Source organism: Corylus avellana, chromosome 5 (assembly GCF_965113065.1).
Source record: "Corylus avellana chromosome 5, dhCorAvel1.hap1.2, whole genome shotgun sequence".
NCBI classification, from domain to species: Eukaryota; Viridiplantae; Streptophyta; class Magnoliopsida; order Fagales; family Betulaceae; genus Corylus; species Corylus avellana.
Genome location: NC_142494.1, coordinates 273,866 through 288,454, shown reverse-complemented (window position 1 = coordinate 288,454; position 14,589 = coordinate 273,866). Strand labels below are relative to the sequence as shown.

Below are 14,589 nucleotides of genomic sequence, written 5' to 3'. Positions count from 1 at the left end.
TAATCAACAACTTCTGGTTCATAAACGGCTAAACAACAACGTTAACCTATCTACATTATCAATATCATAACAAGTAAACATGCCAAACAGAACATATAATTCAAAAACTGTAACCATACCAAACATGACACATTAAAAAATGTACATGTTTTTCATAGTTTAGTTTTTCAATTGTAGTTATATCATTACATAAATATAGTGGTGCATATAGAAGTAATCTATATATACATACGGATGTGCTGAACCACGGGAAAGATGCGGTGATCCACGGGACAGTAGTGAAGCCTAGTGTACGGGTTCGCTTTCAGTGTGAGCTACATCTTCGTCCTCAGTTTCTAGTGTTACATCTTCTACATATATTACGTTGCAACTGTGTTATATGCATATTTGGTTTAAAGATACGTACAATGTATGACTATCAAACTTTTCTAACCGTTAAAATGATCGACATAGAAGATGATCATATTAAAGTATATATCGTTACCTGGTCGACTCGCAACTGAGGATCTCGCCCTTAGGGCCCGTTTGGGAGTACGATTTCAATAAGTGCGATTTTAAAAATTGCGTTTTTAAAAATTACGTTTTTAAAATCGCTACTTTTTAAAATCGCACAGGCGTTTGGTAAAACCTATTAAAAAGTACTTTTTTATCAATTGAGTGTTTGGATAACATTAACATATAATTGCGGTTTCATGACCAAATAATCAATAAGGATGAACAAGACAGAGATGATAAATAAAAAAAAAAAAAAAGAGAAAAGAAGGGTTTTAATATATTTTATGTGGATATTCTTGGTATTTTTTTCATTCCCATTCTAAAAAAGGTAAATATTGCGCCAAATATCTTTTTAATAGAAATCGTGATTTTGTTTTAAATTCGCACTTTTTCAAATAAGCGCCCTCTAATCAGCTTATGGAAATCGCAGATTTTTTTGCGATTTTAAAATTTGCGTTTTTAAAATCGCAATCCCAAACACCCTAAAATTGCGATTTGGTTTAAAATCGCAAATTATTTTTTAAAAAACGCACTCCCAAACGCACCCTTAGACGGCTTGGAGACTCGGTGTTTGACACGGCATTAAAGTGACTCGTCCCAGTAGTCGCTTGCATAAAAGCCAAATAGACGTGAAAGGGGAGGGAATTGACACCGTCAACCTTACAAGGTTGATCGGGAAGAAGGTCGGGTATGCAGATATCGTAAGCGTGGCAGAAGAGAAGAAAGAAGAGGAAAAACCTGATGCAATACTAGTACTACCGTGGCGGTTGGCGTAAGACTATGGGGGTGGTGTGCCTTCTGCCTTCCTACCCACTCTATCATCACTAATTTAACCCGGAGCACTGCCCTTGTTTGTGTCTTTGACTCTTTATCATGTTTAATTTGCCGGTCATGTCAATGGTTTTTCATTTGTTTCTTTCGTAAATGTTGTAAATGCTTCATTTTCTTTTTCACTGAAAAAGTTTCAAAACTCCTAGCCTGCATATGTAATTTGTTTATCAATAAGAATGTCATACTCTGTTTTTGGTTAAGAGGAAAAAACCAAAACGTTTTCTCAAATATTCTCTAGGACGTCTACCCTGCTTGCTCCATCATAGGGAGAGTAATTTCAGTTCAGGCCCGCTATATATATATATATATATAAGAGAGAGAGAGAGAGAGCAACTTGGGTGGATCTATTGCACAAAAGTCACTTTTTGTGCTACCAATAAGAAGCTGAAACATCAGCCAATTTCATTAGACTTATACTTTAAACAAAAATTCAATCACACCAGATTATACTATAATAAAATAAAGAATTATTATTATTATTATTATTTTAAAAAAAAAGCATAATTGAAGGGGTGGCCGGCGAGCCACCCCCAGGCCACGGGAGTGGTCGCGCGGCCACCCCAAGTGGGGTAGCCACCCCTTCAATTTTGTTTTTTGTTTTTTATTTTTTTGTTTTTTTTTTTTTTCAGTTTTTAAAAACAATTAATTTTTATTTTATATGTGATATAATCTAATATAGTTATGCTTTTTTTTTTGTTAATTTACGTTTGGTAAGTTTAACTTATGTGTCACCTTCTACTTGGTTGTACAAAACTCTTTGGGGCATGTGGCGATAATTTTTAAATAAGACATTTGTTTATATTTAAATATTAATTAATATAATTTATTTTTATTTTTATTTTTTTAAAAAAATTATTCTTTTCGCCTTCGATATAAATATATGTTTTGAGTTTCAATTAACTTTTTTATTCTTTTTTTTTTTAAATTTTTTTATATGTTCAAACGCACCTTTCTAGCAGACATTTATAGTTACAAATATTTGTAAATAAAAGAAACATTATCTATATAATATATGATATAAAATTATAATAAAAGATGAATATAACCTAATTTATCAACGACCTTTCAACTTTACTTTATAATAAGATGATCATCTAATTCACTCAACTTACACAAGTCATCAAATTTTATTTTGAAATTTGGATTGTGGAGTTTCTCCCGTCTCTCCCAAAAAAACCCTAGCCACTGTTTCTTTGAGCGCCGCACAGGTGGGGAGGAGGGGTGGCCTTCGCTGCCTACCCTCCTCCCCTTGCCCTCAACCCTTTGTACTAGGCAATTTACTTGATGCTTCCTAGCCTTTGTGCGGTGCTTTCTCCCCTTTATCTTCCGCCCCTTTCCACTCTTGTTTCCCTCTTCTTCTTTCCCTCTCCTCCGTTTTGCTTAGCCTTTTAGTCTCAAACTTTGCCCCGCCGTCTTGTCGCCTTGCCTTCTCCTCTGTTGTTCCGCCGGATCTGTCTGGGCTCTTGGATCGACGCGAGTCTCTCCTTTTAGCCCTCTGGCTCCGACCGGGTCCGTCGCCCCTGCCATGGGTCTGTTGTGTTCCAGCCTGCTTTCCTCCTGCACTTTGTTCTTTTCGACGAGGCCTCTGTTTGGGGTTTGGGCGTTTTTTGCTTTTTCTTTCCTGTTTTGGTTCTTTCTCCTGCGATTTTTGCTTCTTGTTGTTTGCTTGGGATTAGTTTTTTTTTTTTTTTTTTTTTTTTTTTTTTTTTTTTTTTTTGGTTTTTTGCTTGTTTGGCACTTTGTGTGGGTGCCGCCCTTGGGGTTTCACTCAAACTCTCCCCTCGGGTTCTGAGTACGCTGCAGATCTCCTCCATGCCCGCTTTGCCGCCCACCGTCTGCTACCGGTCTTTTCTCGCGTCTCCCCGCGATGTGCTTTCAATGCCACATTCCGCATCGGTTTCCAGCTAGCACGCGATCGCTTCCTCCTGGCTGTCGTCATCCCCATAGTGTGCTTTCCCTGTTTTTTCTTTTAGTTGTGTTTCCGATTTTGCCTGTATTTGCTTGTTTTTCCGTTGCTATTTCCCTATACGTTTTCTGCTATACGTTTATTCTTTCATGTTTTTTGCTTGTAATAAGGCTCTATCCTCTCTTTTTGTTTTCTATCCGTAAGTATATCTGCATTTGGTCCAGACTTTTGGGTTGTGGATGTGAACGATATCCTGGCTTCCGGGTTGAGGAGGATGAATATTGGCTTGGGAGTTCTCTGCTCTCAAGGCCGAGGAATAAGTGCTACTTATGCATTGAATAAGTGCTACCTATGCATTGGATTGTGTCTGTTTGGTAATGATCTGATATTAAACCTGATGATTAGTCATGGGTTAGCGGATGATTTTGTTATGGTTGATTTGGTATGATTGGTGACGTATATAATTTTAGCTTCGGTTATGATTTGCTTCAGAACTTTTTGCTCTGTTTGTAAAAAGCAAATGCCTCGATCGTATATTGACTAATATACTTAATTAATAGTAACTATTGACTAATATACTTTCATATGCCTCGATCGTATTAGCTTATTAATTAAGCTTTTGTAGACAAAAAAAAACAATACTTTTTTCTTTGCTAAAACAATTTTATTATTCAACAAAAACATAAATTTCTAGTATTTTCTTATAATTATCCGACACTGGGAGGCACAAAACACTTGATTTAATTAATTTTTGTTGTTTTGAAGAACTTAAATTTTGTTGACAAAAATGATAACATGATATAAGAGGAAAAAAAAAAAAGGGGGGGAAATGTGGTTGTTCCACAGCCACATGTTCCTGATGACATAAAACACAAGGAAAAAGTGTAGTTGTACCACAGCCACACATTTTTGTCTAATCTCTTGCGTTTTGGGGTTTGAACACAAAATATTTGAAACAATTTAAAGAAAGGTAACAACCATTGTCTACTTACAAAAAAAGAAAAGAAAAAAAGAACAGCCATAGTTAAACTCTCACCACAGCCAATCACTCCCAATGGGAGAGATCATTAATGGTTTTGTTCGTGGGCCTATAACATTGATTTTTCTATAAAAGTTAAAGATTCTCTAAAAGAAGAGATAATGCACATTATTTCTTTTTTCAAAATTGTTGCAGATTATAAATATTACTTATGGGGCCGTAAGCGACTGCCTAAGTCATGTCTAATGCTTCTTCAGTAGTGGTGACTAAACTCCATCTTATGTTTACTGTACGGACACAAGAGAGGCCAACAAGCCAACCCAAAAATTTGAGTTACGACTAAGATTTGTTGGAACATTCACATTGAACTTTTTACTGTTAGTTTTATTTTAACATTTTAACAAAACTCACAAAATAAATAATTTAACAAACTCTCTACTCAATGTTAAATTTAACTTTTTGTCAATAATGCTCTCTATAAATTCATAATTACACCCCATTTTGCTCATTTTCATTGCCTTTTGGTCCAAAGAACCCTAGAGAGAGAAGAGATGGATTATTGAAATTTACGTTCAAGAGAGGTAACCTTTTGCTCTAATTTCGTGTTCATTATTGTTATGAGCATGTTTTTATGATGTCTGACTACTATATATGTTAATTAGTTGTATTTTCATAGTTTATTGTATAAGTTTGTTGTTTAATATATAGTTCTAGGATGAGTATTATAGGTTAGATGATGATTATTGAGTAGGTAGCTAGGTTATAGCTTTTGTTTAGCAAGTAATATCTTTTTTATTTTTTATTTTTTATTTTTTATGATGTTTATCTACTATTTAAAGAGATTAAATGTAGATCCATGTGTTTTAGAGATGTATCATATATGGTAGATTCTTTTGTGGATTTGATCTTTGATGAGAAAGGTTGGAGCTTTGATGTTTGGTTCATGTATTGATGACTAGTTTATGCTTAAAACAATGAGGAATGCTACAGGTGCGAAGGGAGTATTACAAACAAAGTGTATGTACTTACGTCGCAGGAAAAAAAGAAAAAAGAAAAAAGTAGTCTTTCCCCCTCCTCTCTCCTAGACTGTAATGGCGCTTGTTAATAAGCTTCAATGTTTATCTCTCTCTATCATCAACTAGTAAGTAGAATCTCATTTTCTATATATTTTTTTTTAAGTTTCTTCAAGAATGATATGACTATTAAAATTACTATTGAGCTTGTAATCAATCATTATTGAATTTTTATCAAATTATTCACCTAGTACTAGTAGGTGTAGGTTGCAGTCCATAAATTGGCGTTGACCCCAATCATGACAATGGGCCTTGAATGGACTCAAATCTTTTTTTTTTTTGAATGAAAAATCCCACCCACCCAAATCTTGGCATTTAATTATCTTGCTAAGTCCATTGCAATTAAGACCTCATGTTCTGGAAAATGTTATTCAAGGGTTCCAGAAATATAGATACATATATAATATATAATATGATATAATATAATTTTGTGTGTGGAAGAATAGAATGGCGGGCAGGACTCGTTAATTGAAAATTGACTTGGTTTGTTTGAATAATTGACTTAAATGTGAAGTGTGAACTAAGCCTGGTTGACTCATTGACTCACGCGGAATGCTAACCGCGTTAATATTCCGCCAAACGACATGTACACATCATGGTCTTTGTAGAAAATTATGATAAACATGCCCCACAGGACCATATGCCGTTAACATCAACCATTAATATTATTTGACATTAAATTTGAATTGTATTTATCTTTATATACTTCCAATTACGTGTTGATAAAACTAAACCCCACCTGTGTCTTTTGTGTTCTTAGTTCTAATTCGTCACTCCATCAAAATAATAATAATGCTTACGTTTATGACCCATTTAATTAAATGGATTGGATCTATATGTGATAATGCTTATGTTTCGATACGACCTGAGCGTGACGTACGATATTTAAGACTAACAATTTTTTACACGACATGCAATTAAATCTCACACAAAATTAGTGGGTTAGAGTTAAAATGTCTAACCTATTTAATTAAATTGGTCGAATTTGAATTGACATATATATTTTATACTCATATCGCAACATGAATTGAATCCTACACATTACGAAGAGCCAGATCTCTACAAAGGATCACAGCCTTCCAAGCTGCGTAAACGTGAGTATTTTTATAAATTTCGTAAAATACTTGCACCAATCATTTGATGCTCATACATAAGGAAAATGATCATTTCCAGTTCATATTTATCCCGTTAGTTATATTAGAAATGTATTTTTGTCTTTTCAGTTTTTGAGGGGACAAAAATACCCTTCCAATATAACTAATTGGATATTATTCAGTTCAAATGAAATGAAGATGTTCCTAATTCCATACATAATGACAGTTGTGCATAAAATTAGATTTAAGAATATTTATAAGCATAAATTAATGGCTTATTATAATTTTTTTTTTTTAGGGAAAACTTCACTTTGCCCTCCCTAAACTACCACCCTTTTTGACTTACCCCCCTTGAACTTCAAACTCTTTCACTTTGCCCCCCCTAAACTTTCAATTTATCTCACTTTACCACCATCTGTTAGTTTTCACCGTTAAAATCAAATCCGTTTGATTTTTATGCCCATTATACTATCACCTCAAAACTACACCGTTTTGGACTCCAAATCTACAACACCCACAGGGCTGGGCGCGGGGCGGGGCGGGGATTACACTTTTTCCCACCCGCCCTGCACTTTGCGGGTTTTGGGATTTCCAACCCGCCGCCCGAGCACAATGAGCAACATCCGCGCGGGTTCGAGTGCTGCGGGGCGGGGAAATCGTCTACGGGTTGTGTGGGTTGGGTTCTTTTCCTCCATTTTCGTCTGGTTTTTTCTCCTCCATTTTCGTCTCTCTTGTTCTGCAGATTTCTTTTCCTCCTACACAACCACAACCCAACACCAGAACCTATAAACAATGGAAACGAAAATTTATTTGTTTGAACAAACAATCCAACATCAGATTAATGAATTTATCAAGAGATCTCTTAGATCCCATTCATGAAAAAGGTCTAGAGAGAGAAAAATGCCTGGATTGTAGTCTGTGGAGGTGGGAGCGACGCAGTAGCGTCTGAGGAGGTGGAGGGCGACGCAGACGAGAGACGGAGAGAGAGCCACTAATGAGAGAGAACAAGAGAGAGGAAGAGAGAGCAAGAGAACGAGATAGCGAAAGAGACGAAGAGAGAGCGAGAGAGACGAAGAGAGAGCGAGAGAACAAAAGAGGGACTAAGGGAGAGAGGTGGCCGAACAAAATAGAGAGAGGTTAACCTAGGGTTTTTTCCTTTTTATACTAATGCGGGTTGGATCGGGGCGGGGCGGGTACCCGTAAGGAAAAAATTCTTATACCCGCAACCCGCCCTGCCCCGCACGGGTTGGATAAATCCTACCTGAACCCGCAAAAATACACACAAAACCCGTGTGGTTCAGGGCGGGGCGAGTTTGCCAGTTGGGCGGGTTTTTGCCCACCCCTACCCACCAAGCCTAAAACGACGTCGTTTTGAGCATTATATATATATATATATATAAAGAAAAAAAAAAGACCAAGGGGGTGGCTCCAGTGACCCCTTGGCCAAAATGGGGTGGCAAGGGGGTGGCTGGAGCCACCCTGATTTTGGTCTTCTTTCTTTATTATTATTATTATTATAATATATATATATATATAATGCTCAAAACAACGTTGTTTTGGGTTGGATGGGTGTTGTAGATTTAGAGTCCATAACGGTGTAGTTTTGAAGTGATGGTATAATGGGCATAAAAATCAAACGAATTTGATTTTAACGGTGAAAACTAACAGAGGGGGGTAAAGTGAGAGAAATTAAAAGTTCAGGAGGGTAAAGTGAGAGAGTTTGAAGTTCGAAGGGGGTAAGTCAAAAAAGGTAGTAGGTTACGGGGGGTAGAGTGAAGTTTTGCCTTTTTTTTTTTTTTTTTACAATAAACACAATACTTTTCACATATTATTATTAAATAATTAAATTTAATTGCAGCTCACTTGATAGATATATAAGAACCAATTAACACAAATCCATGACATAGCACCAATCAATTCATAAAATTAAATCAATCAAATCAAGTCAAGTGAGGAGAGGGGAGGGAAGGGTGTTAAAATAATGGTTAAGTGATTAAATTTACCTCTTCCTATAAGCTTAAGCTTTTGGGATAATTAGTAATTTAACATGGTATCAGAACCAAAGGTCATGGGATCGAACCTTGACTCCGTCAATTCACCCACCATTTAATTAAATATTCCACGTGTTGGGCCTCACCTATTAAAGGGAAGTTTGAGCCCACACGTAAGGGGAATTGTTAAAGTAATGGTTAAGTGATTAAATTTACATCTTCCTATAAGCTTAAACTTTTGGGATAACTGATAATTTAACAAAGGGAAGGGGATTAACACACAACCCTCTCCCAACCTTTTTTTCCAACCAAAATTCTATCATTGATCCTCATGATTAAAATTAAATGTCCTATTCATTTTTTAATTACTCATCCAAAGCATGAACAATATTAATACTAAAAAAGAAAATGAAAAACAATATTAAATTTCAATCACCAGCTGGCCGTTGCCGTGGTGGCTGGGGAATTTTGCCCAAGTCAAGGTCAAGTCGTGTGGCCAACCAGGTCAGTGAAAGAATGTATGTTTTCCATTTTTAAATTTGGCTATAGTCTACAAACATCTTTGTATATATCCACCAATTTGATATCAGCATATATTACAAACATCTTCGATAAGAATTCAAACAACAAAATGGCCCAAAAAAGTTCTTAAGTGGTTAGGGTATGTATTAGGGAGTGTGTTCGAATTTCTGCAATGAAGAATTTCCACATAAGTCTGATTAGTATTAGCCACATTGAATTCCCATTGATACCCTGATGGGGCTGGGTCAAGCTATGGCTCAGTCGGACTTGAGGGAGCGCTTGCGGTTCCCACCGTCTAGGCCCCTCCTGTACGACTCTCAGCGGGTAGGTGCTAATATTGTTACGCCTATGTAGGATAGCCACAATTGATCTCCCCGACCTACCATTTTTGCTTAAAAAAAAAAAAAACAACAAATTTACAAAAAAAAAAAAAAAAAATTGTTTCATTCTACATATCTACCTAGTACCGGTAGGTTTAGGTCGCTATCCATAAATTGTTGTTGATCCCGAGTCATGACAATAAGCCTTGAAGGGACCCAAATCTTTTTTTTTTTTTTTTTTTTTTTTTTCAATGAAATCCTTCTCACCCAAATCTGGAAAAGCATAATTGTAATGCCAAACAATAAGTGTCAAAATTCTTTTCAAACTGATGTTGCAAAAATTTTAAAGACTTCAAACCGACTGTTTATAAATTCTTTTCATTTTGTCACGTCAGTTTAGAAAGAATTTTAACTCCTACTCTTTGGCTCTCTAACACTTCCCAAAACTCAAGCCAGCACAAAATAATAATAATAATAATTGTCGGTCTCAGAGAAAATTAAGTCGCTTTATATATATCGTTGTGACTCATCTTTGAATTGGTTAGAAGAAGAAAAAGTGTCTTTTTTACAAAGAAAAGCCGCTTTTTTTACAAAGAAAAGTCGGAAAGCGATGATCATGTAGTGATCATCTGCGATGGTGAATGCGTACGTACGTGCCTGGATGATGCAGCATCACCCTACCCACAACAACCAATTTATGTATATGTATTACCGGTATTATTCCTGCCATTTATATATGTACGTATTTGCACAATAATAAACAAATCTACTATAATCATCCAGTGTGATTACAAAATAAATAATTAAGGGTAAATTGCACTACTTTGTGTCTTTGGTAATGTATAATCAAATAGGGATTATCGCGATTTAGATTGAAATAGAAAAAATTTAAGATAAAGTTCACATACTCTTTCAAACTACCACTCAAATTACAATGTCCTCCAAAATTATCAAAACAATATTGTTAATGTCCCCCCAATAACAAAACTACCCATAGTAAAATAAAAACGACAAATGCTAAAATTTCTAGAAAAACTTAAAACTAAAAAAGAATAATTAAAATCTGGCCAATTTTTTTTTTAAAAAAAATTCCTTTTTATTAGAAAAAAAAAAACCGATTGTTTTAATAAAAATTGAAAATTTTTGTTTTTGTTTTTTTTTTTTTAATTTTTGTTTTGTAAATTGTTTTTAATAAAAATTAAAAAAATTTCGTTTTTTTTTTTTTTTAAATATTTAAAAAAAAATTCGTTTTTTAAAACATAATTATTATTATTTTTTAAATAATAATTTCCATTTCAAAAAAATTAAAATTTTCGTTTAAAAAAATTAAAAAAAAAAATCGTTTTTTTTTTTAAATTAAAATTTTCGTTTTTTTTTTTAAAATTAATTTCTTTTTATTTTTTTAAAAATTTATAGGGGTATTTTTGTCTTATTTTGAAATCTATAGGAGTATTTTTATCTTTTTGCTAACCTTTGGAGGGCATTGACAATATTTTGTTAGTTTAGGAGGGACATTGTCACAATTGGAAGTTGGAGGGGACATTATCAATTGGGTGGTAGTTTGAGAGGGGTACGTGGACTTTTCCCAAAAATCTATTTTGTCGTTCATATTAAATTTAACATATTTATTTAATAGTGTATAAGTTACGGTACAATAAACCATGTAGGCACATACACTTATAAAAAACAACAAAAAACAAAATCTAAATCATAAAAATAGATCTATGATCTCCATTCCAATCGCACTCACACTTAGAACTGATAATATTTTGTACGACCTGCAAGTTAGACATAAACCCAATACAAAATTAGTGAGTTAAAATTAAGAAGTTTGATCATTTTAATTAAATGAGTTATGTTATATATATATATATATATATATATATATAATCCTATACCTATACCTCAACACAACATACAAATATGAATTGACAGTACCCCTACTCACAGTAACATGTTAATTGGAGTGGTACACTTCCCTTTAAATGCATGTGCTTAATTAAATTGATTTCCCCATCATTGATCTCATATTTTGGTCACTTATAATTAATGATTACCAAACAATGCAAAATCAGTCTGTTTAATTAACAAACCGTTTCACCCTTTTTATATTGGTCACGCAACTTTTTTAACAAAAAAATCAACATTAAAACATTTTCACTTTTTTTTATATCACATCATTCACATTTTTTTTTTTTTTACTTTCAATACAAAAAAATTCAAAACTTTATACCACATCATTTTCAATTACCCGTAATTTTCTGTTCTCTATACACTTTTCGACTACTGATGGTCGGCTTTGTTGTCATTTTCCAACCATTGATGGTCGTGTCGGCTACCCTTTGGGGTGTTCCGTTTACGGAATTTTGCCATTTATTTATTTATTTTTGATAAAAGTGGAGCAATTTTTACTGATTCACTACTTAGAAAAACAGAGCAGTACGCTCTGCCTCTACAAGATTTCGAATACAGAGAGGGGGATCATTCCACCAAAACGTATCCTGCTGCTCCCTTACGGCCTGACTGGCTAAAGCATGTGCAACCCTGTTGAGTTGGCGTGGAACAAAGCCTATCTCCCACGAGGTAAACCCCGTTAAAACATGCTGGATATCGGCCACAAGTTGTCCACGGCAGCTATCATCAGGTTCCGTAGATTTTATAGCATCCACCAGTACCTTAGCATCACTCTCAAGTACCAGGTATTGAGCACCCGCCTCCTTGCACAGAGTAAGTGCCATCAATGCAGCCCATGCTTCCGCTGATGTAGGATCCACATAACCTGATCTTGTCAAACATTTTGCCACGCACATATTCCCTTGATGGTCATGTAAAATGGCCCCCAGTCCCAACCGCCCATTTTTAAGATCAACGCCGGCATCCCAATTTACCTTGTACCAGCCAGGAGGAGGCGCCTTCCATATTGGGATCGTTCCAAAGCCATCTGTGGGATTCTCCATATGCCGTGCTGATTCAATACTGAGAAAATCCTCTACCCCCTTAATGCTTGTTGTAACACAGAATTAGGATGAAGAAAAAGACCTTCATGAATTACCGCATTCCTTCTGAGCCAAATCCTTCTGGCTATACCCACAAATTGTTGAAAGACCAACGTGGAACACTTCTGATTCATGTCTTCCACAACTTGACCGAAAGATGGGCCAGAGTAATAGCTCTTCTGAAACAGCACATTCCCCCCACTCCACACATCCCTTGCTTAGGGGCATTGCCACAAAGTGTGGAAGGTAGTTTCAGCCTCAACTTCGCAAATCGGGCATCCCGGGTCAGATAGAATTTTCCGTCGACATAAGTTGTCTCGTGTTGGCAATATATCGTGGCACACACGCCATAAGAAATTCTTCTCCACCGGCGGTAGATGAAGTTTCCACAGATTGCTCCAGAAAGTACTTTTTTTGCTACGGGAGGATCCTTCGGGCCTAGCAGCCATTTCACGTTCTTTTTGGAGGTGGTACGCACTCTTCACCGAAAAGACCCCTGTAGCTGTTCCTCTCCATATAAGTTTGTCATCCTGATTCGAATGGCTGACAGGAAGTGACATAATAGCTGCAATCTCCTCTTTTGAAAATATCTGGTCCAGTAGTGGTTTATTCCACCATTTCGTCTCTGCATCAATGAGCTGGTTTACTGTGGCATCCGGGTCAAGCTCCTTTGGGGGGGATTGCATTCTGAAAGTAGAAGGGATTGGAATCCAACGATCAGCCCAGATTCGCACGGACCTCCCATTCCCAATTCTCCATATCAAGCCCTCACGAATAAGATCACTTGCACCTTGTATGCTCCTCCAAGCAAAAGAAGGTTTCTTCCCCAATTGAGCCCTAAGCACAGTACACTCCGGGTGATATTTCACTTTTATGATTCGTGCAATTAAGCTGTTGGGCTGTTTATAACAGCCTCTTTTGGCCGTATTGGTTCGCTTGATGGGCCGAGTCATTTATTTGACTCATTCCTAACTGTTACTAGGATTTCTCTATCGATTTTGTTTGTATTATTGTAATTTCTCTTTTTTCTTCCCCACTTTGATTTTTTGATTTTTTTATTTTTTAAATATAGAGAGAAGAAAGACTTGTTGACTTGGGAAACTCCCGAGCAACTGTTTGGAGTCGCGGCTCCCCTCCAAGGCCTTTAAATAGGAGTGTATCCCAAACGACTCGCTATAACCACAATTCTTCTCACTTTCAATTTTACATTTCTATATCCGGCCCCCAACAGAGAGAGACTCTTCGTCACAATATATCCCACAAACCAACACCATGACGAAGGTATAGAAATGGGTTTGTTTTGTTTAACTTAATTAATTAATATTAGTCAATCATAAATAAATAAAGAAAAGCCTTTTTTCTTTTTCTAATTATTGATAATTCTTTTTTTTTTTTTTTTTTTGCAGCAAGTTGTGGTGCTCAGGGTGACCATGGATGGGCAGAAGTCATTTTTCTGTGTCATGGCCGGACACGATGCCCGCACCAAAGCCATGAAGATTGCAGTTAGCGTTCGAGGGGTGGAAGCAGCATCTTTGAAAGGGCCGGAAAAGGACCAAATAGAGGTGAAAGGGGAGGGAATTGACACCGTCAAACTTACAACGTTGATCCGGAAGAAAGTCGGGCATGCAGATATCGTAAGCGTGGTGGAAGACAAGAAAGAAGATAAGAAAGAAGAGAAAAAAGTTGAAGTAGTTCCGTTGACAGTGTGGCCGCCGCCGTATCATATGCCTTCCTACCCAATCTATCATCATGAGGAGCCCTTCCCTTCTTGCTCCATCATGTAACTCTATTTTATGAATAGGCAGGCCGGGGAGAGTAATTTCCATATTTTGTCGATCTAATGCTTCCTCAGTGGTGGGCGATGTATTCAAGCATAAATCATCACTTTCTCTTCTCTTCTCTCGCCTCTTAGGGATTTTCATTTCTTTTTGTTTTTTTGGGCTGGAATATCCCCCATATATACAAGACATCCAAACTTGAGAACAACATACCCTGATGCCAACTAGCTAGTTCAAATAATGGTTACAATTAACCAAGTATATCTATAATACAAACTTTAGAAACCTAGAACACAGTTAATGGGTTAAAATTAAAAGGTTTGACCTGTTTAATTAAATGGATCGAGTTATAAGGATTGACTTAAAAAGTGTGGCATGTATGCCACATGCGCTTATCGTGATTAAATTAAACACAATTACGGGTGTTCGGTAATTTAATCCAAAGTATTCCATGAATATATAATAGTTCGGAAGATACCGGATTTCTGTTGTAGTTCTTTGATTAGGTTGAGCAAATATGGCTTGAGGCAATTCTAAATCCTCTCAATTGCGTATTTTAAGCATAATATTTGTTTTTTATGCTAACATAGTAACGTTATCATCA

General features: G+C 36.0%; 2 protein-coding genes across 2 annotated transcripts; one reads left to right on the top strand and one right to left on the bottom strand.

Moving 5' to 3' along the window:
• Positions 1 to 11,634: 11,634 nt before the first annotated feature.
• Positions 11,635 to 12,168, bottom strand: LOC148585180 (uncharacterized). The gene has a single exon (XM_088516340.1). The coding sequence runs from the start codon at positions 12,166 to 12,168 to the stop codon at positions 11,635 to 11,637; it is 534 nt and encodes a 177-aa protein (XP_088372466.1).
• A 1,229-nt stretch (positions 12,169 to 13,397) lies between these two features.
• On the top strand, positions 13,398 to 14,105 carry LOC132183208 (heavy metal-associated isoprenylated plant protein 46). Its single transcript, XM_059596610.2, has 2 exons — positions 13,398 to 13,488; positions 13,614 to 14,105. The coding sequence occupies exons 1-2, from the start codon at positions 13,480 to 13,482 to the stop codon at positions 13,989 to 13,991; spliced, it is 387 nt and encodes a 128-aa protein (XP_059452593.2). The 5' UTR covers positions 13,398 to 13,479; the 3' UTR covers positions 13,992 to 14,105.
• The last annotated feature ends 484 nt before the right edge of the window (positions 14,106 to 14,589 follow it).